Below are 27964 nucleotides of genomic sequence, written 5' to 3'. Positions count from 1 at the left end.
CAACGTGGGCAGCGGATGCAGTTTTTCAACGCATCCGCTGCCCAGTCTATGTCCTGGGGAGGAGGGGGCAGAGTTACGGCCACGCATGTGTGGAAATGGCAGACGCGACGTACAAAAAAAAGGTTACATTGAACTTTTTTTGTGACGACGGGGCTAAAGTTATGGTTAGGGTTGGGGCTAAAGTTAGGGTTAGGGTTGGGGCTAAAGTTAGGGTTAGAGTTGGGATTAGGGTTTGGATTAGGGTTGGGATTAGGGTTACGTTTGGGATTAGGGTTAGGGGTGTGTTGGATTTAGGGTTTTGATTAGGGTTATGGTTAGGGTTGAGATTAGGGCTGTTTTGGGGTTAGGGTTGTGATTATCGTTAGGGTTGTGATTAGGATTATGGATCGGGTTAAGATTAGGGTTAGGGGTGTGTTGGAGTTAGGGTTGGAGTTATAATTTGGGGGTTTCCACTGTTTAGGTACATCAGGGGGGTCTCCAAACACGACAGCCAATTTTGCGCTAAAAAAGTCAAATGGTGCTCCCTCCCTTCTGAGCTCTGCCGTGCGCCCAAACAGTGGTTTACCCCCACATATGGGGCATCAGCGTACTCGGGATAAATTGGACAACAACTTTTGGGGTCCAATTTCTCCTGTTACCCTTGTGAAAATAAAAACTTGGGGGCTAAAAATCTTTTTTGTGGGAAAAAAAAATATTTTTTATTTTCACTACTATGCATTATAAACTTCTGTGAAGCACTTGGGCATTCAAAGTTCTCACCACATATCTAGATAAGTTCCTTAGGGGGTCTAGTTTCCAAAATTTGGTCACTTGTGGGGGGTTTCTACTGTTTAGGTACATCAGGGGCTCTGCAAACGCAACATAACACCCACAGACAATTCTATCAAAGTCTGAATTCCAAAATGGCGCTCCTTCTCTTCCGAGCTCTGCCGTGCGCTTAAACAGTGGTTTACCCCCACATATTGGGTACCAGCATACTCAGGACAAATTGAACAACAACTTTTGGGGTCCAATTTCTCTTGTTACCCTTGTGAAAATAAAAATTTGGGGGCTAAAAAAATCTTTTTTGTGGGGAAAAAAAAATATTTTTTATTTTCACTACTATGCATTATAAACTTCTGTGAAGCACTTGGGCATTCAAAGTTCTCACCACATATCTAGATAAGTTCCTTGGGGGGTCTATTTTTCAAAATGGGGTCACTTGTTGGGAGTTTCTACTGTTTAGGTACATTAGGGGTCTGCAAACGCAACATAACGCCCGCAGACAATTCTATCAAAGTCTGCATTCCAAAATGGCGCTCCTTCCCTTCCGAGCTCTGCCGTGCGCCCAAGCAGTGGTTTACCCCCACATATGGGGTACCAGCATACTCAGGACAAATTGGACAACAACTTTTGGGGTCCAATTTCTTTTGTTACCCTTGTGAAAATAAAAACTTGGGGGCTAAAAAATCTTTATTGTTAAAAAAAAAAATATTTTTTATTTTCACGACTCTGCATTATAAACTTCTGTGATGCACTTGGGCATTCAAAGTTCTCACTACACATCTAGATAAGTTCCATGGGGGGTCTAGTTTCCAAAATGGGGTCACTTTTGGGGGGTTTCTACTGTTTAGGCACATCAGGGGCTCTCCAAACGCGACATGGCGTCCGATCTCAATTCCAGTCAATTTTGCATTGAAAAGTCAAATGGCGCTCCTTTGCTTCCGAGCTCAGCCATGCACCCAAACAGTGGTTTACCCCCACATACGGGGTGTCGGCGTACTCAAGACAAATTGTATAACAACTTCTGGTGTCCATTTTCTCCTGTTACCCTTGGTAAAATAAAAATTTGGAGGCAAAAAGATCATTTTTGTAGAAAAAATGCGATTTTTTTTATTTTCACGGCTCTACGTTATAAACTTCTGTGAAGCACCTGGGGGTTTAAAGTGCTCACTACACATCTAGATAAGTTCCTTAAGGGGTCTAGTTTCCAAAATGGTGTCATTTGTGGGGGGTCTCCACTGTTTAGACACATCAGCGGCTCTCCAAACGTGACATGGCGTCCGATCTCAATTCCAGCCAATTCTACATTGAAAAAGTAAAACGACACTCCTTCTCTTCCAAGCTCTGCGGTGCGCCCAAACAGTGGTTTACCCCCACATATGGGGTATTGACGTACTCAGGAGAAATTGCACAACAACTTTTGTGGTCTAATTTCTCCTGTTACCCTTGTGAAAATAAAAATTTGGGGGCAAAAAGATCATTTTTGTAGAAAAAATGCGATTTTTTTATTTTCACGGCTTTACGTTATAAACTTCTGTGAAGCACTTGGGGGTTCAAAGTGCTCACCGAATATCTAGATAAGTTCCTTAAGGGGTCTAGTTTCCAAAATGGTATCACTTGTGGGGGGTTTCCACTGTTTAGGCACATCAGGGGCTCTCCAAACGCGACATGGCGTCCAATCTCAATTCCAGCCAATTCTGCATTGAAAAAGTCAAACGGTGCTCCTTCACTTCCAAGCTCTGCGGTGCGCCCAAACAGTGGTTTACCTCCACATATGGGGTATCGGCGTACTCAGGAAAAATTGCACAACAAAATTTGTGGTTAAATTTCTGTTTTTACACTTGTGAAAATAAAAAAAAATGGTTCTGAAGTAAAATGTTTGCAAAAAAAAGTTAAATGTTCATTTTTTTCTTCCACATTGTTTCAGTTCCTGTGAAGTACGTAAAGGGTTAATAAACTTCTTGAATGTGGTTTTGAGCAGCTTGAGGGATGCAGTTTTTAGAATGGTGTCACACTTGGTTATTTTCTATCATATAGACCCCTCAAAATGACTTCAAATGAGATGTGGTCCCTAAAAAAAAATGGTGTTGTAAAAATGAGAAATTGCTGGTCAACTTTTAACCCTTATAACTCCCTAACAAAAAAAAAAACGGTTTCCAAAATTGTGCTAATGTAAAGTAGACATGTGGGAAATGTTATTTATTAACTATTTTTTGTGACATATCTCTCGGATTTAAGGGCATAAAAATACAAAGTTTGAAAATTGCAAAATTTTAAAAATTTTCGCCATATTTCCATTTTTTTCATAAATAATCGCAAGTAATATCGAAGAAATGTTACCACTAACTTGAAGTACAATATGTCACGAAAAAACAGTCTCAGAATCAGTGGGATCCGATAAAGCGTTCCAGAGTTATAACCTCTTAAAGTGACACTGGTCAGAATTGTAAAAATTGGCTCGGTCATTAAGTACCAAATTGGCTCTGTCACTAAGGGGTTAAGGACAATTGGGCAGCTCCTCTCCTTATTGGAGCACGTTCATCCATCACTATTAGACATCCAAACACTGGGGAAACTTTCCTGCTCAGTGGGCACCAGCATTTCTCACTGCCCAGCGCGGTAATGGGAGATGCTGTACAACTCTATTAAAGGGATCATCTCTTCTATGGAAGTGGGTAAAATTGCAAACTGCTTGTAGAAACAAGCGACGATGTAATTTACCTCTTATTAATCCTCTCCGTTCTCAAGAAAAGATGACCACTTGATACCAAGGTTACCAGCCACCTCTGCAGTCTTGTCAGCGGTGGTTATTCTAGTTTGAGTGCGCTGCTTACAAGCTTCTTTTTTCTATAGGAATGGCCATCTTCAATGTCACTGTACTCCCGTGTACTCCTTTGCTTACAGTGTAGACTGGGAGCTCAGTCATGCTTCTCATCCAAACCATCATTTATCAGGAGAGCGCTGCCCCCAAGTAAGCTGGGAGTCAAGGAAGCTCACTGTCATTAAAGGGGAAAACAAACCTACCTGTTGTGCCCCATGTCACTCATTGCTGGCACACGGCAGTTCCAGACCGCTCCTGCCAGCGATTCAGCTGACTCTGCTGACATAATGTTGACAGAGCAGCAGCCTCTTCTCTGCTCCACTCTGTTGACAGGACGGGACTATGACATTCTGATAGGCAGAGGGAACCCGGCTGTCAAACTGGGGGAGCCGGCTGTCAATCAGAATGACATTAAAGTTCGTCCTCTCAACAGAGCAAAGAAGAAGCCGCCACTCTGTCATCGTGACGTCAGCAGAGGCAGCTGAACCGCTGGCAGGATGAGGAGGTAACAACTACCTGCCTGTCGGTGCTTAGGCACATTTTTTTTGTTTTTCACAAAGTCCTGGATATCCCCTTTAAGATTGAAGACGCAACAACCCTTTTAAGCCTCATCCCCGTGCAGCTGTTAAAAGCCAACAGCCGACGTCTCTTCTCACCTTTTGCTTTGTGCCTCTGGTGGGAGAGACTTCTGATCAGTTGCTCGGGGGAGTCTTGCTCCTTATTTAGAGGCCACCCGCTGCAGCGAGCACACGTGGCACCATACGGGGACAGAACATCAGGAATTTCCAAGTTCTCCATACTCGATTATCTGCCCTTCATCATTCCTTTTCTTACCGGTAATGAATCCTCTTTTGCAGCGAGCGGCGGATGGCAGGAGCCTGAGAATCCTCACAACCAGAGGGTAAGTGGAAACTAATGGGGACCTGTCCTCCTCCCACATGTACAGTGTAATGGGGATTGTAGGGGTCGCTGTAACACATGTATGTATGCTGTCCGGCACAAGCTGGCATTTATAGGGAATCAGTCAGCGGATTTATCAGCCACCGGCTGCGGTATTGCTGCTTTTTGAGAACGTACTTTAACCCCTTCATGTCTTGGCCATGTTACTTTTTTCGTTTTTCTTCCAAGAGTCACAATTTTTTGTTATTTTTCAGCCCACATAGCCGTATGAGGCTTGTTTTTTTTTTTTTTGGTTTTTTGTTTTTTGCGTGGGATGAGTTGTTCATCGTTCATTTTATCATGCGATACACTGGACAACGGAGAGAAACAAAACACAGGCGCAAGGGCAATGATGCTTCGGGGCTAACGGCTCTTCTACATTTCCAGTGGCACCGAAGATTGTAGCACAAACTCAAATCTGCTACATCTATACACTCTGACTTTACATTATTCTGTTTGGTATTACATAGGACTGCAACACAATCTCAACTATGTAAAATCATTGATTATCTTGTGAAATACAGTGCACAGATGTATCTATCTATTATCTATCTATTAGGCCGGGTTCACATTAGCACATCTGTGCGCAGCATATGATCCGCATAGGTACATATTTTTAACATGGTGTACGCAGGGACGTGCGTTCGTATGCGGATGCGTACGCATGTGTCGTTTCACGGTGTCCGGCGAATGCAACATGTTGAATTTTTTGAGGCGTCAAATATTGCGCTGTCATGCACAGGAGGATGATTGCAGATGAGTGCGTAAAAAAAAAAAATGCACTACTGTCTATGGGAACGCATGGTACGCAAGGACATTCGTACGCATGTGTTCGATACGCATGCGTACTTGACTGCGCATGTCCAGGAAATGATGTCACCACCTCCACCATGCGCATGAACAATGCAAACACATGGCAAAACGCAGCGTTTTTTTTTACAGTGATTGTTTTAGTGCCAGGAGCTTATCATTTCTGGGACTCCAGCATTCTAGTCTGACTCCGCCCCCTCCTGTGATAGACTGCTCACTGTGTATGGACATTGTACATACAGAGCCTGATGTGGGCGGGGCTTGCTTTCTCATCTCTGCTGCATTGCTAAGTCTATGAACTCTTGATTGTGTGAGAACGGCTGCACCCAGTAATCTAAGTGATACATCATTTAATTCAGCTCCTCTTTGCCTACATCATGGTGCTCTCAGATGAAGTAGCAAGAACCTGATGACAGATTCCCTTTAAGCACAGGGTTACTAGACAGTTCTGATATATTTTGAGTTGGATGTGATCAGGAAAGGCTTTCAGCCTTTGGATGTGAATGAGACGGTTTTCATTCACTTACTACAAGTAGAGATATTGATACTCCGAGGATAGTCGTCCTGTTGAGCAGCTGATATCCGTGAAGCTTGGTATGGTCGCACCAATATAGTATTGAGTGACCGCTACAAGCGTGTGCTTTTGATGGATTATCCTGTAATTTAAAATGTTACCTAAATGTCTTTAATATCTCTGAACATTGCATGGTTTCCACTTGTCCTAAAATGTTGACTTTTATTTCTCAAGATTAACAAGCTGTTGGAGTATTACCAGCAGCTCGCACAGAAAGAGAAGGTCGAGCGCGACCGCAAGAAGCTGGTGCGGCGCAGGAACTACATGCCCCTTGCTTTTTCTGTAAGTACCACGTTTTTTTATTCGTTTCCTAAACGATTTGACCACTTAAAGGATAATGTGATAAACCTGACAATTGCTCTATATAAAAATGTTATTCTATCTCTAAGCAATCATCCTACCTTGTCTCCAGTGTAATCCGTCTCTAGTGGCCAAGAGGGATTACAGAAAGTGGGGCAAGGCTTTGACACAGGAAAGCAGGAGCAGAGAGATGGGCTGCAGAAGGGAGAGGCCATTGAGCAATGACAGGAGCAATTCATGCTGGGAAGATTCAGCACCTATTGTGCTGACAGAATACTGATCAAAGGGGATTCCTAGAGCAGGGCCTGAGGGGGCGTTGTATTATGTATAGATTCTTTCTCTGGTTTTCTTTTTTCTGGATACAAAGAAAGAACATCATGCACTGATTATTGTATTCCTGGGGTTGCATGATGGGCATGTGCATAGCAATGTGGCCAAAGATGGGTCTTATGTCCAGGACCCCTGACGCAGAGCTGCGCTGGGATACTGTGCTGCAGTGGATGGGCCCTGTGTGCTGGGGAGCGTAATCACCAGAGGGGGGAGCATTGGCTTCCCACATTCCCCCCTACTAAATATCCCCACACACTCAAAGCTGCATTGCAGATTGTACTTGCATTTTGACGGATTGCTATTATCCGGGATTTCAGCCCAAAAGTATCGTTTTCTTTGACTTGCTCCTCCTGTGTGGTTTTCACCATGCTGTACACTGCAGCTCTGCTTGTACTAGTTGGTGTTATTCCAGTTAGTCCAGAATGAGTATTATTTGCAGACAACTAAGCTAGTGGGATAACTCTCATTCTGCCCTCGCTGTGCGGAGCCTACACCCCGGGGGTCCCTTTTAGGCAGGGTTATGGCTCTGCCTTTCTGTGTAATCTGATGTCGCTCTCTTGTTTTTACCTTGTTGCTTTCTGCTGGATAATATTGGGAAATCCTCCAGCAACACACTATTCATGTAGCGGTAAGTGCACGGCCGCCTGTTCATTACTCCCCTCCATCCATCATCTCCGGAGCCTTACACCGTCTGCACCCCATCACCACTAATGGTCATAAACCGAGCATTGCTTTTTTTTTGCACAGTTATTGTTGTATGACTTTTTTTGCTGTGCGAATAAAAGTTTTAATTTTCTACAGGACAAGTATGGCCGGGGTACAAGACTACAGCGTCAGAGACCCGGAGTCCCGATTACCCCTCTGGCCGGACTCACGTAAGTAAATCGGCCATCGATTAAAGGAACCTAATGGACACTCCTGATATTCTGTATAAATGCTCCTTAGCTGTTTTCTTGACAACTTCTGGTAGCCTGAAATTTTTCCCCTTATTAGCAGCATTTTGGTGCTGTTTTCTTTTTTTCTTCCCCCTGTGCTTTACACTGCAGCTCCACTTTGTAAACCTAGAAACCCAAGCTCCCCAGTAAGTCCGCTCAAGGTGAGCCGATTTGAGTTGGGTTAGTGCTGACGCAGAACCTCTTCTGTTTCTAGACTGAAAGAAGGAGAAGATCAGAAGGAGATAAAGATCGAACCTGCACAGGCGTTAGAGGAGGTGGAACCGTTACCGGAGGACTATTACACCCGACCCATCAACCTAACAGAAGGTAATACGGCCACTAGCTGTTATGTACCCCGGCTCATTACTGAGCAGGAAAAAATGAAGGATAAAACCTTCACATCTGTTACTGTAAAGACTGCCTCCAGCAATTAGTGCTTGTACAGTAGAAACTGCTGCCTGGAGGGTAATGACCCCTTCACTCTTAGGATTGTTGGGGAGGAGGTCCAATCCCTTCAGATTGTGGGGTCTCACCCCTTCACTCTCAGGATTGTGAGGTCCACCCTTCACTCTCAGGATTGTGAGGTCCCACCCTTCACTCTCAGGATTGTGAGGTCCCACCCTTTACTCTCAGGATTGTGGGGTCCCACCCCTTTACTCTCAGGATTGTGGGGGTCCCACCAATCATATAGCCATTTCTTAACCCAGCAATCACTTTATTGGATGGTAATACACTTTAGCAACTTTTTTTTTTGTTACGAAATACTGGAGGCCGCATTTCTCGCTTTCTTAACTGATCACTAGTACGTAGGTCCCGAGTGCCCAATTCTGACCTCCTATCCTTCTTCTGGTGATCAGGGGGGACCCACTTGTAGATATCGACCTTGGTGTTGGTAAATTTGGCGATACAGCCCCCGCTCTATTGCTCCACCCCAGTTTAATGCTTCCTCTCCCTATTCGCAGTCACCACTCTGGACCAGCGCCTCCTGCAGGCCGACTTCCAGCCCATTTGTGCCTCCCAGCTTCACCCCCGCCACAAACATCTCCTAATCAAGCGCTCTCTCCGCTGCCGGGTAGGTCCAGGATTGTCCTAATTTCCAGCCTTTTGTGCCCCCACATGGATTGCTTGTATTTAATTCTTTTTTATTTTTTTCCAGAAATGTGAACATAACCTGAGTAAGCCGGAGTTTAACCCGACCTCTATAAAGTTCAAGATCCAGCTGGTCGCTGTGTAAGTGTCTTGTACAAATGATCCAGATCTCAGGCCAAGCTTTCATCTCGTGCGACTCCATTATTTTCCTGTAAAATGAAGCCTCCGATCCGTCGCTTCCATCGTATAACACTGGGAATTATTTGGTACTTGCACAGTGTGACGGCTTCTCTTTGTGTTTTGTTGCAGGAGTTATGTCCCAGAAGTAAGAATTATGTCCATTCCCAATCTACGTCACATGAAGGTGAGAGTCACAATGTATCCGAATGGTCAAAAAACATTCAAAAACGTAGGCCCCGATTCATCAAAGCTTTAAAGGATCCTATCCTAATATGTAGTAGGTGTAATAACAATAATCTTAGCAAATGCCTCAAATTATTAATGTAGTATAGTTCTTCTGATTCACTATGTCACTTACCCCTTGTGCAGGGCACTGCAGTAGCTTAGGTATCCATGGTTACAACCACTAACAGATAACTGTCACCCTGTTGTAACTATGGATACCTAAGCTACTGCAATGCCCTGCACATATGGTAAGTGACATAGCGAATCAGAAGAACTGTACTACATTACTGATTCAAGGCATTTGCTAATTATTATTATTACATCTACTACATATTGGGATAGAATCTTTGAGATGGGAATACCTCTTTAAGGCCTGAACAAAAGTATTCAAAGGTTGCAAAATTTTTGAGCAACATGAGGCTGTAGAAAAATGTAGTGACTTATGGCGCATTTTTCATGCAATTTTTGCCAAGTGGGCGCAATTGGGGTGTGACAGGGCTTGTCAGCCTCTCTCATCAAATTGATGACGATTGGCGGCGTTCCTTGCTCCACAAATCTTACTCTAGCCACTGACTGGGGTATTATTTATGGCCCGGTGCAAACGAGGCTCTCGCCACTGGCCTTATTAATGTGCCCCGCTTAATGAATTGGCGTCTCACCCTCCACCCCACCCCAACACTGATGAATCGGGGCTCATTTCAGTGGCTGACCTATATTAAGTGGTAAAATATCAGGTTAAATCTTACATGGGGACACATTTCTGAGTGTTTTTGCCCCGTTTGATACCTGTCGTAACATACATTAATGCGTGGTCCAATCACAAGACATTAATGACCTATCCATGGGACGTCCAACACCCCTCTACACATTGAATGGGGCTAATTAACAGCCTAGTGTCCGGCCCCCACCAATCTAAGGATCAGCCATCTATATCTGGTGACCGGACAGTCCCTTTAAATTTTACACTGGCCAAATCGTAGAGCGGACGTGTCCTACGTTTCTGACCCACACCTGTTTCCAGAACAGACCCCCTGTCTCGTGGCCTTGGTGAATGGAGAGATGATAGTGGGGGGACTCCTATTTTCTATGTATAATTAAGAATTAGCCCTTCTGAATTATCGAGCAGATATTCTAATGTATCGGGTACTAGAGAGAACAGAGTTTCTTTTCCTCACCTATGAAATGTTGCCTTCTCTCTCCTCCTCCCATTGTAAGTGCAGTGCCGGGTTGGATGTTTATGATCATTATCCAGCCCCCTTCATTGTACATTTTGCTTCATTATTCCTTTGTATTGCAGGAAAGCCAAGTACTGCTGACCCTGACTAACCCCGTGGAGAACCTGACCCATCTGACGCTTATGCCCTGCGAAGGAGGAGATCCCTATGATATTAACAGCACTGCCAAGGTAACACCTGGCACTGCGCATGCACTTTTTTCTAGAAAACCTTCTTAAAATAACAATTTTACCTTAATTCGGTGTTTTGAAATCAAATATATTTTCATCCTAAATCCGAGTATCTGGAGTGCACAGACCAGTGGCGCCCCCACAAGTGCTGTTACTTGCGGGGGCACTGCTGGTCTCTGCATACCTGGTATTTTTTTTTTTTTTTTTTTACGATGCACACTGACAGTGCGCTCTGGTGCCGGCTTATTACTACTGATCTTAGCCAGCGAGCGATTGCACTGTCATTGTGCACACTAGCACATCATTAGCCCAACACCTGAAATGGGGCTGGGATTCTCAAAACAAAGTGTCATCAAAAAGGAAGTTGTAAAAAAATAAACAGATGGTGAAGTTAAATAATTTTTAATTACAGTAGATTAGATAATAGTTTGGATTACGGCATTAAATAAACCGGGATTTAGGGTGTTGTATTTCGGACCACCCTTTTTTTTTATCTATATACTTAATTGCTCGTTCAGCTTTGTATTTCCTGATATTCTGTGTCCATGAAGACTCTAATAATGACCTTTATTACAGGTGGTCGTACCAACAAAGGAGCTGGTGCTCGCTGGGAAAGATGCTACTGCCGAATACGACGAACTGGCGGAACCACAGAGTTTCCAGGATGACCCGGAGTAAGTCTCTCCTTGAATTGATGATATTAGAAGGGAATACTGTTCTCGTGTGATTACGGAAAAGATTACTGGTTCCATTTTTATTTCCAAGCAGAAATGACACGGACTGCTTTCCTGAAGGCCCTGCCTGCAGTATATATAGTATATACCATTTACGGCAGCCATATTTTCAGTCCAGTGCTGACAATCTTATGAGGCCTATCACTGATTATATCCTCAGATGTATCTGTCTGTTAGATCCCTCTATCAGTATTGTAACATTAGAGGATTGTGCTTCCCACCCTTTTTCTTTAAATTGGAGCCATTTAAGAGAAAGAAGTGACGACGTCCCACCCATTCAGCTCCCCGGCCACTGATTGATTGACGGGCGAAATATCTGAATTTCTCCTGCCTGCAGGAACCACCTTAATGGCGGCCCTGGAGTGTAATGACCACTGCTTTCTTTGTTAAAGTCGTCCCCTCCCTCTGACCAGTTTTATAAAAAGAGGTGTAAAAACCCCTTTAAAGAGCTGTACACGTTTTATAAAGTGGTTGCATGTCGCTAGGGTATGCCATCTCTTTTTGATTAGTCGGGGTCCGACATCTGGGCCTACTGAGATCATGAAAATTTAAGTTTGTGCTGCAGGGATCTGTAGCCATCTTCCTTAAAGAGAACCTGTCGGCATGTTTCTACAGATGGCAGTAGTGATGTGGCTTTATAGGTGCTTGTCCCCCAATAAAAATGATACCTTATTTCTCCTTCGCCTCATTGGGGACACAGACCGTGGGTGTATGCTGCTGCCACTAGGAGGCTGACACTAAGTGATACAAAGAAAATTCTCTCCTCCCCTGCAGTATACACCCTCTGCTGGCTCCCAGCTAACCAGTTCTTGCTTAGTGTCTGTAGGAGGCACACGGGTCTGTTTCAGACCCCAACGTTTTTATTTTATTTTTTACTTTTCTGTAAATTTTTATTTTTTAATTAACGGAGTGAAGGGGGCGACGGTTCCTTTCAAGGTTCCGATTTCCCCCGAATCATCAACAGGCGAGCACGGAGAGTATACCTCCCCCGTACCTCTCCTGCGACGTGGGAAGCCATGCCTGAGCTCACTTCAGGGGCGACGGTTCCTTTCATGGTCCCGATCTCCCCACACCAGCAGCAGGCGACCACATGGAGTGTCGCCTCCATGTATCCTCTCCTGGAGCCAGGCCTAATGCCGGACAACTGGCCCTGTCCACCCGAGGGCTGAACTCCGTGGATGTACAGAGGCCCCTCTCTATGGCGTCCGAGCAGCCCCCGCTGTCCCACCACTGTGAAAGCGGATGGCACAAGGAGGCGGACGGTTCCTCTCCACCTCCCTAACAAAGGGATGGTCGATTGAGGTTTATCCCTGCACCGTCCACGCTGCACAGAACAGCGCTGAACCCACATCCGCGGCGGCTCCATGCCGGGACGCGCAACGATGGTGAGTGGATTCATCTTCAGAGGGATATCCACATGCTGACAGGCAGCCTCAGCCACTTTCCTGTGGCCCACCTCTCTGAGGTAACGCTCTGGCCGGCTGCAAAAATTTAGACCCTGGCTTCGGCTGATGTGTAGGCCGCATCCCGGAAGTCTCGCCTAGAACGCCCCGCCGGTGTCGCCCGCCGGCTACAGAAATTTAGGCCCCGGCTTGGGCCTATTCAACATCATGTCCGTGGCTCCGCCCCCCGAATTGGCGCTTCTCGCTCTCTGCGAGATTTTATCAACTCTGCAACTCCCGGTGGCCATCTTGGTCCACCCGGCCAGCTCACACTAGGACGACGTTTTTTGCATTAAAGGGGCACATCCACTTTACATCTTCTCTCACGACCAGTATTCCCTGGTCTTAAAGGCATACGACAAGTATTCCTTGGTCTTAAAGGTGCATGTCCAGTATTTTCTGGTCTCAAAGGCGCATGACCAGTATTCTCTGTTCTTAAAGGTGCATGACCAGTATTCTCTGGTCTTAAAGGCGTATGACCAGTATTCCCTGGTCTTAAAGGCACACGACCAGTAGTCCCTGGTCTTAAAGGCACATGACCAGTATTCCCTGGTCTTAAAGGCATATGACCAGTATTCCCTGGTCTTAAAGGCGTATGACAAGTATTCCTTGGCCTTAAAGGTGCATGTCCAATATTTTCTGGTCTTAAAGGCGCATGACCAGTATTTCCTGGTCTTAAAGGTGCATGACCAGTATTCCCTGGTCTTAAGGGCGCATAACCAGTATTCCCTGGTCTTAAGGGCGCATGACCAGTATTCCCTGGTCTTAAGGGCGCATGACCAGTATTCCCTGGTCTTAAGGGCGCATGACCAGTATTCCCTGGTCTTAAGGGCGCATGACCAGTATTCCCTGGCCTTAAGGGCACAATCCGAGGAGCCAACCCCAGCTTATCCTCTAGTTCCCCTCAGTGGACTTCATCACTGACCGCAATCCATGGTTCTCTGACCAAGAGATTGAATCCCTTCGTGTACCTTATGTGGCTTGGAGTGCTCGCAGGACCGTTATACATGGTCCCTATCCTACATGGGAGCCGTCAGCTAGCGGGGGCCGCAAGTATTCTAGAAACGTACAGGTGTCTAGAAACATACAGGCATCTAGAAAACGGAAGCTTTTCATTTCCTGCTCCCTCAGCAATGATTTGATGACTACAAATCTCTGAATATGGATTGGATATTGCCTGAAATTGCCAGAGCTTCAGAGAAGAGTAACCAATCTCGTTACATTGACGAAGACTCTGGTTCTGCTCTAGACTACGCAATGTCCCTTAGAAGGAGACTAAACTCTCTCGTAGAGCATTTGCCATTCAGTTCGGATAAGCGATCCACTGGACAGAAGCCTCTACGTGTGATGCCATGGCTGGCCTGATTTTTAACCCCTTCCTGACATCAGACGTACTATCCCGTCGAGGTGGGGTGGGCCCGTATGACCGCCGACGGGATAGTACGTCATCACCGATCAGCGGCGCTCACGGGGGGAGCGCGGCCGATCGCGGCCGGGTGTCAGCTGCATATCGCAGCTGACATCCGGCACTATGTGCCAGGAGCGGTCATGGACCGCCCCCGGCACATTAACCCCCGGCACACCGCGATCAAACATGATCGCAGTGTACCGGCGGTATAGGGAAGCATCGCGCAGGGAGGGGGCTCCCTGCGGGCTTCCCTGAGACCCCCGGAGCAACGCGATGTGATCGCGTTGCTGCGAGGGTCTCCTACCTCCTTCCTGGCTGCAGGTCCCGGATCCAAGATGGCCGCGGCATCCGGGTCCTGCAGGGAAGGAGGTGGCTTACCGAGTGCCTGCTCAGAGCAGACACTTGGTAAGCCTGCAGCCCTGCACAGCAGATCGTCGATCTGGCAGAGTGCTGTGCACACTGCCAGATCAATGATCTGTGATGTCCCCCCCTGGGACAAAGTAAAAAAGTTAAAAAAAATTTTTTCCACATGTGTAAAAAAAAAAAAAAAAATCCTAAATAAATAATAAAAAAAAAAATATATTATTCCCATAAATACATTTCTTTATCTAAATAAAAAAAACAAAACAATAAAAGTACACATATTTAGTATCGCCGCGTCCGTAACGACCCAACCTATAAAACTGCCCCACTAGTTAACCCCTTCAGTAAACACCGTAAGAAAAAAAAAAAAAAAAACGAGGCAAAAAACAACGCTTTATTACCATACCTCCGAACAAAAAGTGGAATAACACGCGATCAAAAAGACTGATATAAATATCCATGGTACCGCTGAAAACGTCATCTTGTCCCGCAAAAAACAAGCCGCCATACAGCATCATCAGCAAAAAATAAAAAAGTTATAGTCCTGAGAATAAAGCGATACCAAAATAATTATTTTTTCTATATTTTAGTTTTTATCGTATAAAAGCGCCAAAACATAAAAAAATGATATAAATGAGATATCGCTGTAATCGTACTGACCCGAAGAATAAAACTGCTTTATCAATTTTACCAAACGCGGAACGGTATAAACGCCTCCCCCAAAAGAAATTCATGAATAGCTGGTTTTTGGTCATTCTGCCTCACAAAAATCGGAATAAAAAGCGATCAAAAAATGTCACGTGTCCGAAAATGTTACCAATAAAAACGTCAACTCGTCCCGCAAAAAACAAGACCTCACATGACTCTGTGGAGCAAAATGTGGAAAAATTATAGGTCTCAAAATGTGGGGACGCAAAAACTTTTTTGCTATAAAAAGCGTCGCTGGTTTCACACTTGCGTTTTTGTCTGCAGCGTTTTTTGCACAAAAAAACGCATGCGTTTTTTCCCTATATTTAACATTGAAAACGCATGCGTTTTTTTTGTACGCGTTTGGTCGCGTTTTCAAACGCATGCGGTTTTTTTCTGCATGCGTTCATTTTCAGAAATACAACCTGCAGTATTTTCTTGCGTTTTTAAGCACATGCGTTTGTTTGCGTTAAAAACGCATGCATTTTTTTGAAAAAAAAAACAGAAAACACACTGAAAAGCCACCCACCACCATCAAGGTGATAAAGGGATCCAAACCCTAACTCTACCCCTAACCGTTTAATGAACATTTTCTGACAGTCATAGTGCCACGTATTTCAGTGCCACGTATTTCAGTGCCACGTATTTCAGTGCCACGTGTTTCAGTGCCACGTGTTTCAGTGCCACGTGTTTCAGTGCCACGTGTTTCAGTGCCACGTGTTTCAGTGCCACGTATTTCAGTGCCACGTATCACGTATTTCAGTGCCACGTATCACGTATTTCAGTGCCACGTATCACGTATTTCAGTGCCACATATTTTAGTACCATGTATTTCAGTTGCACGTATTTCAGTGCCACGTATTTCAGTGCCACGTATTTCAGTGCCACGTATTTCAGTGCCACGTATTTCAGTGCCACGTATCACGTATTTCAGTGCCACGTATTTCAGTGCCACGTATTTCAGTGCCACGTATCACATATTTCAGTGCCACGTATTTCAGTGCCACGTATTTCAGTGCCACGTATTTCAGTGCCACGTATTTCAGTGCCACGTATTTCAGTGCCACGTATTTCAGTGCCACGTATTTCAGTGCCACGTATCACGTATTTCAGTGCCACGTGTTTCAGTGCCACGTATTTCAGTGCCACGTATTTCAGTGCCACGTATTTCAGTGCCACGTATTTCAGTGCCACGTATTTCAGTGCCACGTATCAGTGCCACGTATCACATATTTCAGTGCCACGTATTTCAGTGCCACGTATCACGTATTTCAGTGCCACGTATTTCAGTGCCACGTATCACATATTTCAGTGCCACGTATTTCAGTGCCACGTATCACGTATTTCAGTGCCACGTATTTCAGTGCCACGTATTTCAGTGCCACGTATTTCAGTGCCACGTATTTCAGTGCCACGTATTTCAGTCACGTTTAGGGTTAGGGCTAGGGTTGGGGCTAAAGTTAGGGTTGGGGCTAAAGTTAGGGTTGGGGCTAAAGTTAGGGTTAGGGTTTGGATTACATTTACGTTTGGATTAGGGTTGGGATTAGAATTATGGGTGTGTCAGGGCTAGGGGTGTGGTTAGGGTTACCGTTGGGATTAGGGTTAGGGGTGTGTTTGGGTTAGGGTTTCAGGTAGAATTGGGGAGTTTCCACTGTCCAGGCACATCAGGGGCTCTCCAAGCGCGACATGGCGTCCAATCTCAATTCCAGCCAATTCTGCGTTGAAAAAGTAAAACAGTGCTCCTTCCCTTCCGAGCTCTCCCGTGCGCCCAAAAAGGGGTTTACCCCAACATATGTGTTATCAGCGTACTCGGGACAAATTGAACAACAACTTCTGGGGTCCAAGTTCTCTTGTTATCCTTAGGAAAATAAAAATTTGGGGGGCTAAAAATCATTTTTGTGGGAAAAAAAAAGATGTTTTATTTTCACGGCTCTGCGTTATAAACTGTAGTGAAACACTTGGGGGTTCAAAGTTCTCACAACACATCTAGATAAGTTCCTTGGGAGGTCTAGTTTCCAATATGGGGTCACTTGTGGGGGGTTTGTACTGTTTGGGTACATCAGGGGCTCTGCAAATGCAACGTGACGCCTGCAGACCAATCCATTTAAGGCTGCATTCCAAATGGCGCTCCTTCCCTTCCGAGCTCTGTCATGCACCCAAACAGTGGTTCCCCCCCACATATGGGGTATCAGCGTACTCAGGACAAATTGGACAACTACTTTTGGGGTCTAATTTATCCTGTTACCCTTGTGAAAATACAAAACTGGGTGCTAAAAAATCATTTTTGAGAAAAAAAATAAAAATTATTTTCACGGCTCTGCGTTATAATCTGTAGTGAAACACTTGGGGGTTCAAAGCTCTCAAAACACATCTAGATAAGTTCCTTAGGGGGTCTACTTTCCAAAATGGTGTCACTTGTAGGGAGTTTCAATGTTTAGGCACATCAGGGGCTCTCCAAACGCAACATGGCGTCCCATCTCAATTCCAGTCAATTTTGCATTGAAAAGTCAAATGGCGCTCCTTCCCTTCCAAGCTCTGCCATGCGCCCAAACAATGGTTTACACCCACATATGGGGTATCAGCGTACTCAGGACAAATTGCACAACATTTTTGGGGGTCCAATTTCTTCTCTTACCCTTGGGAAAATAAAAAATTGGGGGCAAAAAGATCATTTTTGTGAAAAAATATGATTTTTTATTTTTACGGCTCTGCATTATAAACTTCTGTGAAGCACTTGGTGGGTCAAAGTGCTCACCACACATCTAGATAAGTTCCTTAGGGGGTCTACTTTCCAAAATGGTGTCACTTGTAGGGAGTTTCAATGTTTAGGCACATCAGGGGCTCTCCAAACGCAACATGGCGTCCCATCTCAATTCCAGTCAATTTTGCATTGAAAAGTCAAATGGCGCTCCTTCCCTTCCAAGCTCTGCCATGCGCCCAAACAATGGTTTACACCCACATATGGGGTATCAGCGTACTCAGGACAAATTGCACAACATTTTTTGGGGTCCAATTTCTTCTCTTACCCTTGGGAAAATAAAAAATTGGGGGCGAAAAGATCATTTTTGTGAAAAAATATGATTTTTTATTTTTACGGCTCTGCATTATAAACTTCTGTGAAGCACTTGGTGGGTCAAAGTGCTCACCACACATCAAGATAAGTTCCTTAGGGGGTCTACTTTCCAAAATGGTGTCACTTGTAGGGGGTTTCAGTGTTTAGGCACATCAGGGGCTCTCCAAACGCAACATGGCGTCCCATCTCAATTCCAGTCAATTTTGCATTGAAAAGTCAAATGGCGCTCCTTTCCTTCCGAGCTCTGCCATACGCCCAAACAGTGGTTTACCCTCACATATGGGGTATCAGCGTACTCAGGACAAATTGTACAACAACTTTGGGGGTCCATTTTCTCCTGTTACCCTTGGTAAACTAAAACAAATTGGAGCTGAAATAAATTGTGTGTGAAAAAAAGTTAAATGTTCATTTTTATTTAAACATTCCAAAAATTCCTGTGAAACACCTGAAGGGTTAATAAACTTCTTGAATGTGGTTTTGAGCACCTTGAGGGGTGCAGTTTTTAGAATGGTGTCACACTTGAGTATTTTCTATCATATAGACCCCTCAAAATGACTTCAAATGAGATGTGGTCCCTAAAAAAAAATGGTGTTGTAAAAATGAGAAATTGCTGGTCAACTTTTAACCCTTATAACTCCGTCACAAAAAAAAATTTTGGTTCCAAAATTGTACTGATGTAAAGTAGACATGTGGGAAATGTTACTTATTAAGTATTTTGCGTGACATATGTCTGTGATTTAAGGGCATAAAAATTCAAAGTTGGAAAATTGCAAAATTTTCAAAATTTTCGCCAAATTTCCATTTTTTTCACAAATAAACGCAAGTTATATCGAATAAATTTTACCACTAACATGAAGTACAATATGTCACGAGAAAACAATGTCAGAATCGCCAAGATCCGTGAAAGCGTTCCAGAGTTATAGCCTCATAAAGGGACAGTGGTCAGAATTGTAAAAATTGGCCCGGTCATTAACGTGCAAACCACCCTTGGGGGTGAAGGGGTTAAGGGCGACGAGTCCTTTAAAGGGCACCGATCTCCCCACACCCCCCTCTGCATCACCACTATTTAGCGGATGATGCAAGAAGGCGGACAATTCCTCTCCACTTCCCTGTTAAGAGGTTGATGGATCGAAGGTTCCTAATTTTTATCTCTGCACCGTCAAAAGAGAGCGGCGATGGCAAGAGACTATGACCTGCCGGATGCAGCCGCACAATCTGCCACGGGGCAGATTAACCAGTATCCCTACCCGATGGGTCTTCAATTACAAATACCACGGACTGTCAGATAGCAAATCTGGTTCGTTGCGGCTTCAGGTTCAGCGCTCTATCCTCTCTAGCCGCCGCATGGATTGCTAGAGCAATGGTCTCCTGGCTGGAGACCTTAACTACCTTGATTCACACCAGTAACAACTGGCCAGTCAAAACTTTTGAGCGGGAGACTGACAAAGGATTGTATAAGGATTGTCCAGCACAGTCTAGATCTAAGGGATCTTGGTTCCAATAAGGGGAACGAAAAGTAAGACCGACCCTGGACCTCAAACTTCTAACAACCTTTGACATGGTCCTCCTTCTTCGGATGGAGTTCCTCCCCTCAGTCATTACTTCAACAGAACAAGGTGCAGTTTCCGGCATCCATCGACATCGGGATGCTTACCCTCGTCAAAAATTCCTTCGCCTTTCCATTCATGAACAGCAATTTCAAGTCACAACCTTGTCCTTCTGCCTTGCTTCCGCACCCAGAGTGTTCGCACGGGTCATGTTTTCTCTTGCACCCTAGAGGCGTGCTCGTCCTGCCCTGTTTGGTCAACTGTCTAGTCGCCCTTCCAGGACTACGCTGAGTCGTCTATATCACTTGCGATACCTTTCACCTGGGCTGGCAGCTACACTTCTAAAAGGATGGTAATTCTCCCTCGAGACAAGGTCATGGCCCTTCAACAGGGAGCTCGCGCAAGGAGAGTTCTGAGGACTTGATTACTCTCCCCCTCATTTCATTCGATTTGCTAGGAGAATTCTGAGGAAAAATGGTGACGACAATGGAAGTGGTTTCCTTCTCTCCGCTCGTTTTCAGCAAGTCAAACAGACTTTCAGACGATAGTCTCTGAGCCCCTTCTTCATCCAGGGCCTTTCTCCCGGTTTAATGGTTATTAGTAACTACCAATGCCAGTTTTCTTCTCCCCATCATTGCTCTGGAGATCTGAACGGTAGTCCTACAGCAGGTCCTGCCATCTGGTGGGTCACCCTATCCGAATTCAATCGGAAAATGCCACGGCGGTGCCATACGTCAATCATCTAACAGGTTCCCACGGTCAGGCGCCATGACCAAGGTACCTCACTTTCTCTGATGGGCCGAGATCTATCATTCGGTGATCTCTGCAGTATATATCCCACGAGTAGAACTCTGGACGGCAAACAAATTCAGGAGTCGGGGTTTCGCCTCAAGTCAGTGGGAACTTCTCCCCGAGGTCTTCCATCAGATCTGCCTTCACTAGAGCTCTCCAGTTGTAGGTCGGATGACGTCCAGACTGAATCACAATGTACTCGTGTTCGTGGTTCAGCCTCGAGATCCAAGAGCCATCGCATTCCATGCTTTGGTTCGGCCGTGGTACCAGTTACCATTCCTCACCTTCCACTACTTCCGAAAGCCTTTCGGAAGCAGAAAGGGGGGCCCTAGTGATCCTCCGAGATCCGTACTGACCACGTTAGTTTTTGTTTGCGGTGCTAGTATCTTCCCGCCTTATCGCAGCAAAACTGCAAGTAGGGACTTTCTCACAGGTAGTTTTCACATGTAGTTCTTCCCTATCGCATACCGTTAGATCATTGAGACCTTAATGGTCCTAGGAGCCTTACAGTAAACTCCTTTTCATTTGGGCAGACTTTACTATCAGGGAAAGTCACCCCTTTTTTTTCTCAGCGATATCCTCACTCTGACGAGTCTTTGGAGCTAGCAGCTCTGCTCTTTGAGACTTTTTTTCCCTTATTACCTTCAAGGCAAGGTTGTCCTCAGGCCATCCCCATCCCTTGTTACCAGGTGGTAATGTATCACAACTGTTATGAGGGCATAGTTCTTCCCTCATCTCTTTCGGCACCAGTCCACAAAAAGGAATGAGTTCCCCATATTCTGGACGAAGTGAGTGCTCTGAGTAGGTATGTCTCGAGGTCGGCATCCTGCCGACGGTTGGACGCTTTATTTGGGCTTCCTGATGGTAGAGGAAGGCTTCCTGACATTTTCAGGAAGGGTTTAGCCGTTTCATCGGCCATGATAACATGGTGAATTTGTTTCACCATCCAGGAGTCCTTCCGAGCTAGAGGTCAGCCTATCTCCCTGTCTATCGAGGGTTCTAGGCACCAGGCGTTGGCAAGGCACGCCTGCAAGCATGCGGATTCATCCAGTCCGCATGCATTCCTGAAGCACTATAATTCCCACACTTCCACAGATGTGAGTCTGGGCAAGCGGACTCTGCAGGCCGCGGTGGCGCACTTGTAAGTAGCGGTTACACAGGGCCTGATCTGATGTTGTCCCCACCCAGGGACTGCTTTGGGACGTCCCACGGTCTGTGTCCCCCAATGAGGCGTAGGAGAAATAGGGATTTTTGTGTACTCACCGTAAAATCCTTTTCTCCGAGCCAATCATTGGGGGACACAGCTCCCACCCTATTAGCTTGTGCTTGTTTTTATATTCTGACATGCTATACTCTCATATATAATATGACATGCTATACGCTCATATGTTGTTATTGATCTCCTACTGCTTTTGCACCGAACTGGTTAGCTGAGAGCCAGCAGGAGGGTGTATACTGCAGGGGAGGAGCTAACTTTCTTTGTATCACTTAGTGTCAGCCTCCTAGTGGCAGCAGCATACACCCACGGTCTGTGTCCCCCAATGATTGGCTCGGAGAAAAGGATTTTACGGTGAGTACACAAAAATCCCTATTTGTAGAGATCCGATGTGCCAGGCATGAGAAATCTAGTGTAGAAACCATATGCAAATCAGGCTGATAGTGCTCTGGGGGTGTGTCATTTTACTCTGGCTGCCACGCCCCCAGTACACTTGTATATGGGTTCTACTCTAGATTTCTCAGGAGTGTCACATCGGATCTCTACAAATAAGGTATCTTTTTAAATGGGGGACATGTGCCCGCCCAGCCATGCTGTATAAAACATGCTGACAGGTTTCCTTTAAAGGGATGGTCCTATTTCAGAAAACTTTCTGGTGTAAGCTGCAATTCATTACTCACCCTCCCTGGGCCGGCGCTGACTCTCTGCCTTTGCTCCAGTTTCTGTTGATTGTCTGCAGCACTGCAGACAGTCGGTAGGCCAATTTTCTAATAAGTTTCCTCTCTCCTCCAGCGTTGTCGCCTTCAGGAAGGCTAACAAAGTCGGGGTGTTCATCAAAGTGACTCCTCTGCAAGAAAAAGGAAAGGTGATCGTCAGCTTTAAGCTGAAGCACGACTTCAGAAACCAGCCCACCCCCATCCGACCGACAGAAGAGGGCGAGTGCGGCTCTGAGGCGGTGTGGCTGGCTCATCACGTGGAGCTCGACCTGGGACCGGTGGTACCTGCCGCCCCTTAGACCCCGTGCGTCTTGGTTCCTGCACTGGAACATGTCGCTAGCAGCATGGTCTTTTCAACCTGGAGACCAAAGTGCCGAGAACAAGCTGCTTAATGCACTTGTACTGAAGGTTTGTGAACATTTGTGCCTACGAGGCGGTGACTTGTGGGAAAGCTCTTCTGGTGGTCTCTCTGTGATCCCCCCCCTAAACACTGGACGTAGAGGCAAACTAGGTATGAAACACGCATGTAAACCTAGGAGACCCCGTAACAAGTCTGAGTCCACTAACAATGTATAGGAAACTGATTACACGTGCGAAACGGCATCATTGCTGATAGGATCTGTTCTCAGCAGTAGTTTTTATTTGTGTTTTTTGGGGGGCCATCTACTGTATGATACATTATATTACAGAGAAAGAAGATGGGGGAAGAGAATCCATTTTTTTTTTAGGGAGTTCCTCCAATTACTTTCCTTCACTGAATTGTGGTTGCATGCCCATCTGTAGCCTGCAGGTGTCACCGTTGCTCTGTGTTCTTGGCTATGTACTGGAAATGGCGCCATTTTCCCCAGTCCTTCATGGCGAATACTTGTCTTCTCTGCGTGAGAGGATAAGAGGTTGCTACCATATAAAAATAAAAAGTGAAGACACATCATAATTTTTGAGGGTGACGTGGCATAGTGATCCCTTTAAGTTGCCAAGGACCCCAATCTAAATCCCCAGAAGCCGGCAATCTGTAGGGTGCTTTTAAAACCCATTAAAAGACATTTCCACTTTTTCAACCAGTTTGTATCGCTTCAGTGCAAATGGTCATGATTAATTACCTCCTGCCGTCTTGTGGCTGCAGCTCCTAGGCAGAGCCATGCGTCTCCATGGCAACCAGCCGCAACACTACATACTTCCGTCCATCTATTCACTACCGTTTGCTAATTTACCAAATGCATGCTAGTAAAGGCCTCCATACACATTAGACTAAAGTCACCCGAACCCACCTATATCGACACTGTCTATGGGGGGGCGCTAGGTGATTGATCGTTGAGGAAGATGTTGATTGGACAGGTCCAATTTCGGACTGCGGATTGCATTGTTCTCCTAGATAAGTCACCAGCAGAGACGTCTGACGGCTGTCAGTTGAACGATCGGCTATTTAGTGAGTATGGCCGGCTTAAAAAGTAGGGTACTGATGGATAGCAATAACCACAGTATCGGCCTACACAACCATTGTTTGTAGTTGGTTGCAATGACGATACATGGCTCTGCATAGGAGCTGAAGACTCAAAACGGTAGGGTATTAAGATCCGTTAAAGTGCATGTAACCCTGGTCTGGGTTCATCTTCAGCAGTCTGTTTCACGCTGAATAAGCGGTTTGGGTGTTACCTCCATAGTCGGGGTTAACAGGAGTCCTAGTCTTACTGGTTGCTCTTGGTATATAGCGATAGAAGAGATGCTGACTCCTCGTACTCAATCAGCCTAAATAATCTTCATCAAAAACTGAGCTAATTCCCATTTTGGGCCGAGGTTGATGATGCACGGAGGGGCCACGCTTGTATGAATGCATCGTTAACCTGAGATCTTTAACACTGGGGGCAAGCACGACTATTGCTCTGCCGACGTCCTTGGCAGAAGTTGTAGGTTGTGGTTGGTCTGTACCTGTCGAAGTCTAATAGACTGGGGAAGCACCGCAGATCTAGATCACCAGGAGATAAGCTACCAAGTATTATGTAATGTCTTGCTGCCACTTTGATCCTTAGTAGGAAGCTTTTAATCGAGACCGTTAGCATTGTAGCAACACAAACTGGTTGTAATGGTGAACATGCCATTTACACATGCGTGGAGACTCTTGCAGCCTGAGAGCTCACGATTCTCCAATGATATGTATAAGGCTGCAGTCTCCTGTCTGAGTTCCTTGTACCCATCGTCTAAGGGTCTCATGACTCAACAACCATGTGACACAGTCCTTAGTGATTCCACCATATCTCCCATTGAGGTCCCTAATTCTTTACCCTCTGGTCCAGCTCAATAACACCGTAAGTGACTACTCAACCAATCACTGGCTTGCAGTGGTGAGCAGCCTTGGCCAGTGATTGGCTGCTGCTGGTCAGGATGTCATTGCAGCAGCAGGGAGTAGACACTGCAGAGAACAAGGCAGGTTTGAGTATTTTTTTTTTTTTGGGGTAAGGGAGTCTGTCAGCAGGTTTTTGCTATTTAATCTGAGAGCGCTATAATGTAGAGGAAGAGACCCTGATTCCAGCAATGTATCACTTTCTACTGTTTTTTGCAGTTTCAATACAATCTGTTTTATCAGCAGGAGATTATGACTACAGGACTAGCTGCCTTCTAGTCCAACCACACCCCCATCACCTAAAGCAGCCAATCAGTGGTGTGGGCGGGGTTTCACACAGCCCAGCATTCTGGGATCTGCTGCAGAGAAAACTGTGATTCTATCACAACTGCTGCACCCAGTAAACTAAGTGATACATCACTGGAATCAGGATCTCGGCCCCTACATCATGCTGATCTCAGGTTACATATCAAAAACCTACTGACGGATTCCCTTTAATTTGTTTTAAATTTTACGCAAAGGACATTTTGAAGTGAACTACCCCATTAAGCAATGAAATGGCTTTCATTATTTTTTACCTTCAGTTTTTGATCCATTCTGTTAGTGACTCCATACATAAAAGTGATCCAATAATAAGTTATAAGTCTCGTATCAACCTTTTTGTATTACTACATTTCCATCCTGGAAGCAGCACAGATACGTTCTTCACTTTTGCCTTAAACATTTTATTTAATGCGTTGTTTTCTTGTATGATGTATAGCATGTGACATTTTTTATTTTATTTTTTTGTGTGTGTGGCAAACACTAAATACATCAATACATTATGTGATACAACATATGTTACTGATGTCACAATGATGGGTTACATACTTGTTTTTTTCACATTCTTCTAAGGCTCTTGCTACGTATGACTGCGGTAGGTCACTATAGCTGATGGGGAACGCTTCCATTCCACTGATATGACAATTTTTTTTCCTTTCCCGGTCTCTAAATTGGTTAAGATTGGAAAAATATGGCTGATATTCGCCAATCTTGTCCATAAGGCTTCATTGGTGCCCCATGGGGTTTGTGTATATTGATTGGATTTGCAGTAGCACAGACAGCCTATAAATAAGAGTGGCGCTGTTCCTTTAAGAGAAAGCAACCATGTTTTTCTGACCTCACATATACCCTTTAAGGCCATGTACATCTGCCATTAAACTTCTGTTGGTTTTTATTGGCAGTACATGGTAAGTGGGCTTCCTGAAAGGTTGTGTCTTGTTTCCATTGCCTTTAAGGTGAAGAGTGAGGCAACTTTGTAAATGGTTTTGATTAAAAATCTTTTACCGTTCTATGTCTACAGCTCAAAAACAGATTTGTCTCCTTGGTAACAGACTACAAGCACACACCCGCTGTAGTCTGATCTGTCAGGCAGACTTTTCCATATGTTCACCAACTTCTTGGTGGTAAAATACATTCAGTATGTGAGCAGAAAGTAGGGGACAGGTGGAAGGAACTAGTACCTTGGATCAGACTACACAGGGCTTGTTTGTAGTCTGTTACTATGGCGATAGAACAGTTGGAGATTTGAACTCAAAACTGTACTTTGGATCAGACTACACAGGGCTTGTTTGTAGTCTGTTACTATGGCGATGGAACAGTCGGAGATTTGAATTTGAAACTATTTACAAAGCTGCTTTTATTTTATTTTTTTCATTTTAAACTCATTGGATTAATTTAAAGGGGGTGTCCAGGCTTGGAGCTCATGTCTGCAGTGACTCTGTAGATTTGTGAATCCTCACGTCGCACAAAGTTCTGTAGGTCTCTCTGATGTCGGCACTGGGAGTGTGCGGTCATGTGACTGTGAGTGTTTGATTTGCATACTTCTGGCCACATTCCAACTAGACCTGTCTGGTTTTGCTCAATTCATGTGTGTTGAGTGAGGCCACGCACGTTTAGTCGGCATGTGACCACATGTAAGCAAATGGCCTACTTGTGGTCATGCACCCGGCACAGGAGAGTCCTGGCAGAGCGTACACACTCACAAATCTGCAGTCATAGTGACCCCAAGCCTGGACAACCCCTTTAAGTTGCTGTGAAAGTGAACATAACTTCGTTTTTATAGAGCAGTCTTTTCTGGTTTATGTGATAGTAACCAAATAGAGTAGGAAAGCTGCGCTAATTCCCACCGCTTTTTTGAATGGAGGCCACACTCCTATCCCATCACCTTCCAGTGTAGCTGCTCAGCCATCGATGTTGTGATAAATGGCTGACGGAGCAGATGCCATCTCTTCCCTCCCGTTGTGGTAGGTCACTGCCAATACACGGACGGTCTTGTTACGTTTACACCGTCACCGCACCTAGAGCATGACCTCCTGGCATAGCCTATATTTATTGTGTCTATAGTATTATCATGCAGCGTCTGCTTATCGTATGCGATGTATCAGCACAAGCCTTTCTGCTTCGTGTTTCCTTAATTTCTACTGGGGCTAAAGAATATAAAGCAAGAACGGTCCAACTTTGCAGTAGTTCAGTCCGCAACGACTTCTACTTTCTACTTACAACTTGCCAAATGTTACCGTCTGGTAGGATATGATTGCTTGGTCCGGCTGGAAGTGTAAGACCCTGAGTTTGGTGCGGACTGTCAGTATATTGATGTTTTACTGGTGTAATGTACAGAGCCGTACCGGATCGGCCATCTCTGGGCTGGGCACCTCGGGGTGGCTCAGCACTTGCTCACTAACTATATGCAGCATTATAAGCAAATGGTGACTCTTGCAAGACTTGTCAGCTGTCAGATGGTTCACCTTATAGCTTATATGTAATGTTGTGACCGTACAGTAATGTTAATAAAGTTAATAAAACCCGTGCAGTTACGTGTGCCTGCCATTTTGTGTTCATTAGGCAATGCTTACACATCTTACATTGTAGATCCATCCAAGCATCTGAGGACTTGAATTTCTGCCCTTAATGATCCAAACTTGGATTAGCCCCTCAATAAGGCTATTCAGGGTAGGAAACAAAGCAAATTAAGGTAGCCTGCTCTTTGGTTATTAGTACAGGTTAAAAGGTTCCTGGTACATTAAAAATATTGCAGAAAAGGCAAAACCTGATGCGTTTCGGACTTGCAGCTGTTTTTCAACATGGTATTGTCACAAGCAACTCACATCCTCCTGGGAGATATGGGGTTAGAAGATCACTACAAATTGTGAATCTCATATGTTCCATTTGCCTGTGTGTTTGTGTTTCATATTAATGATTTTGTTTCCTTTGGTGCTGAAGAGGTTAACGACCCTTTC

General features: G+C 45.1%; 1 protein-coding gene across 2 annotated transcripts in view; it reads left to right on the top strand.

The window, feature by feature from the left end:
* The window catches only part of DCTN4 (dynactin subunit 4), a 32719-nt gene extending 5182 nt beyond the window's left edge, over positions 1-27537 (top strand). The window contains exons 4-14 of one of the 2 annotated variants that reach the window (XM_077266345.1): positions 4441-4484; positions 6081-6188; positions 7144-7164; positions 7338-7411; positions 7686-7798; positions 8434-8543; positions 8628-8701; positions 8870-8924; positions 10263-10370; positions 10947-11044; positions 22425-25308. In XM_077266345.1, the coding sequence (XP_077122460.1) occupies positions 4441-4484; positions 6081-6188; positions 7144-7164; positions 7338-7411; positions 7686-7798; positions 8434-8543; positions 8628-8701; positions 8870-8924; positions 10263-10370; positions 10947-11044; positions 22425-22647 (1028 nt within the window). In that variant the 3' untranslated portion in view covers positions 22648-25308. Of the gene's footprint in view, positions 1-4440; positions 4485-6080; positions 6189-7143; positions 7165-7337; positions 7412-7685; positions 7799-8433; positions 8544-8627; positions 8702-8869; positions 8925-10262; positions 10371-10946; positions 11045-22424 lie in introns of both variants that reach the window. The other variant, XM_077266346.1, reaches the window with a different exon arrangement.
* The last annotated feature ends 427 nt before the right edge of the window (positions 27538-27964 follow it).

The sequence above is a fragment of the Ranitomeya variabilis genome, chromosome 5, assembly GCF_051348905.1.
Source record: "Ranitomeya variabilis isolate aRanVar5 chromosome 5, aRanVar5.hap1, whole genome shotgun sequence".
NCBI lineage: Eukaryota > Metazoa > Chordata > Amphibia > Anura > Dendrobatidae > Ranitomeya > Ranitomeya variabilis.
The sequence above is the reverse complement of the archived record's forward strand: the minus strand, read 5'-3'. Positions and strand labels throughout refer to the sequence as shown.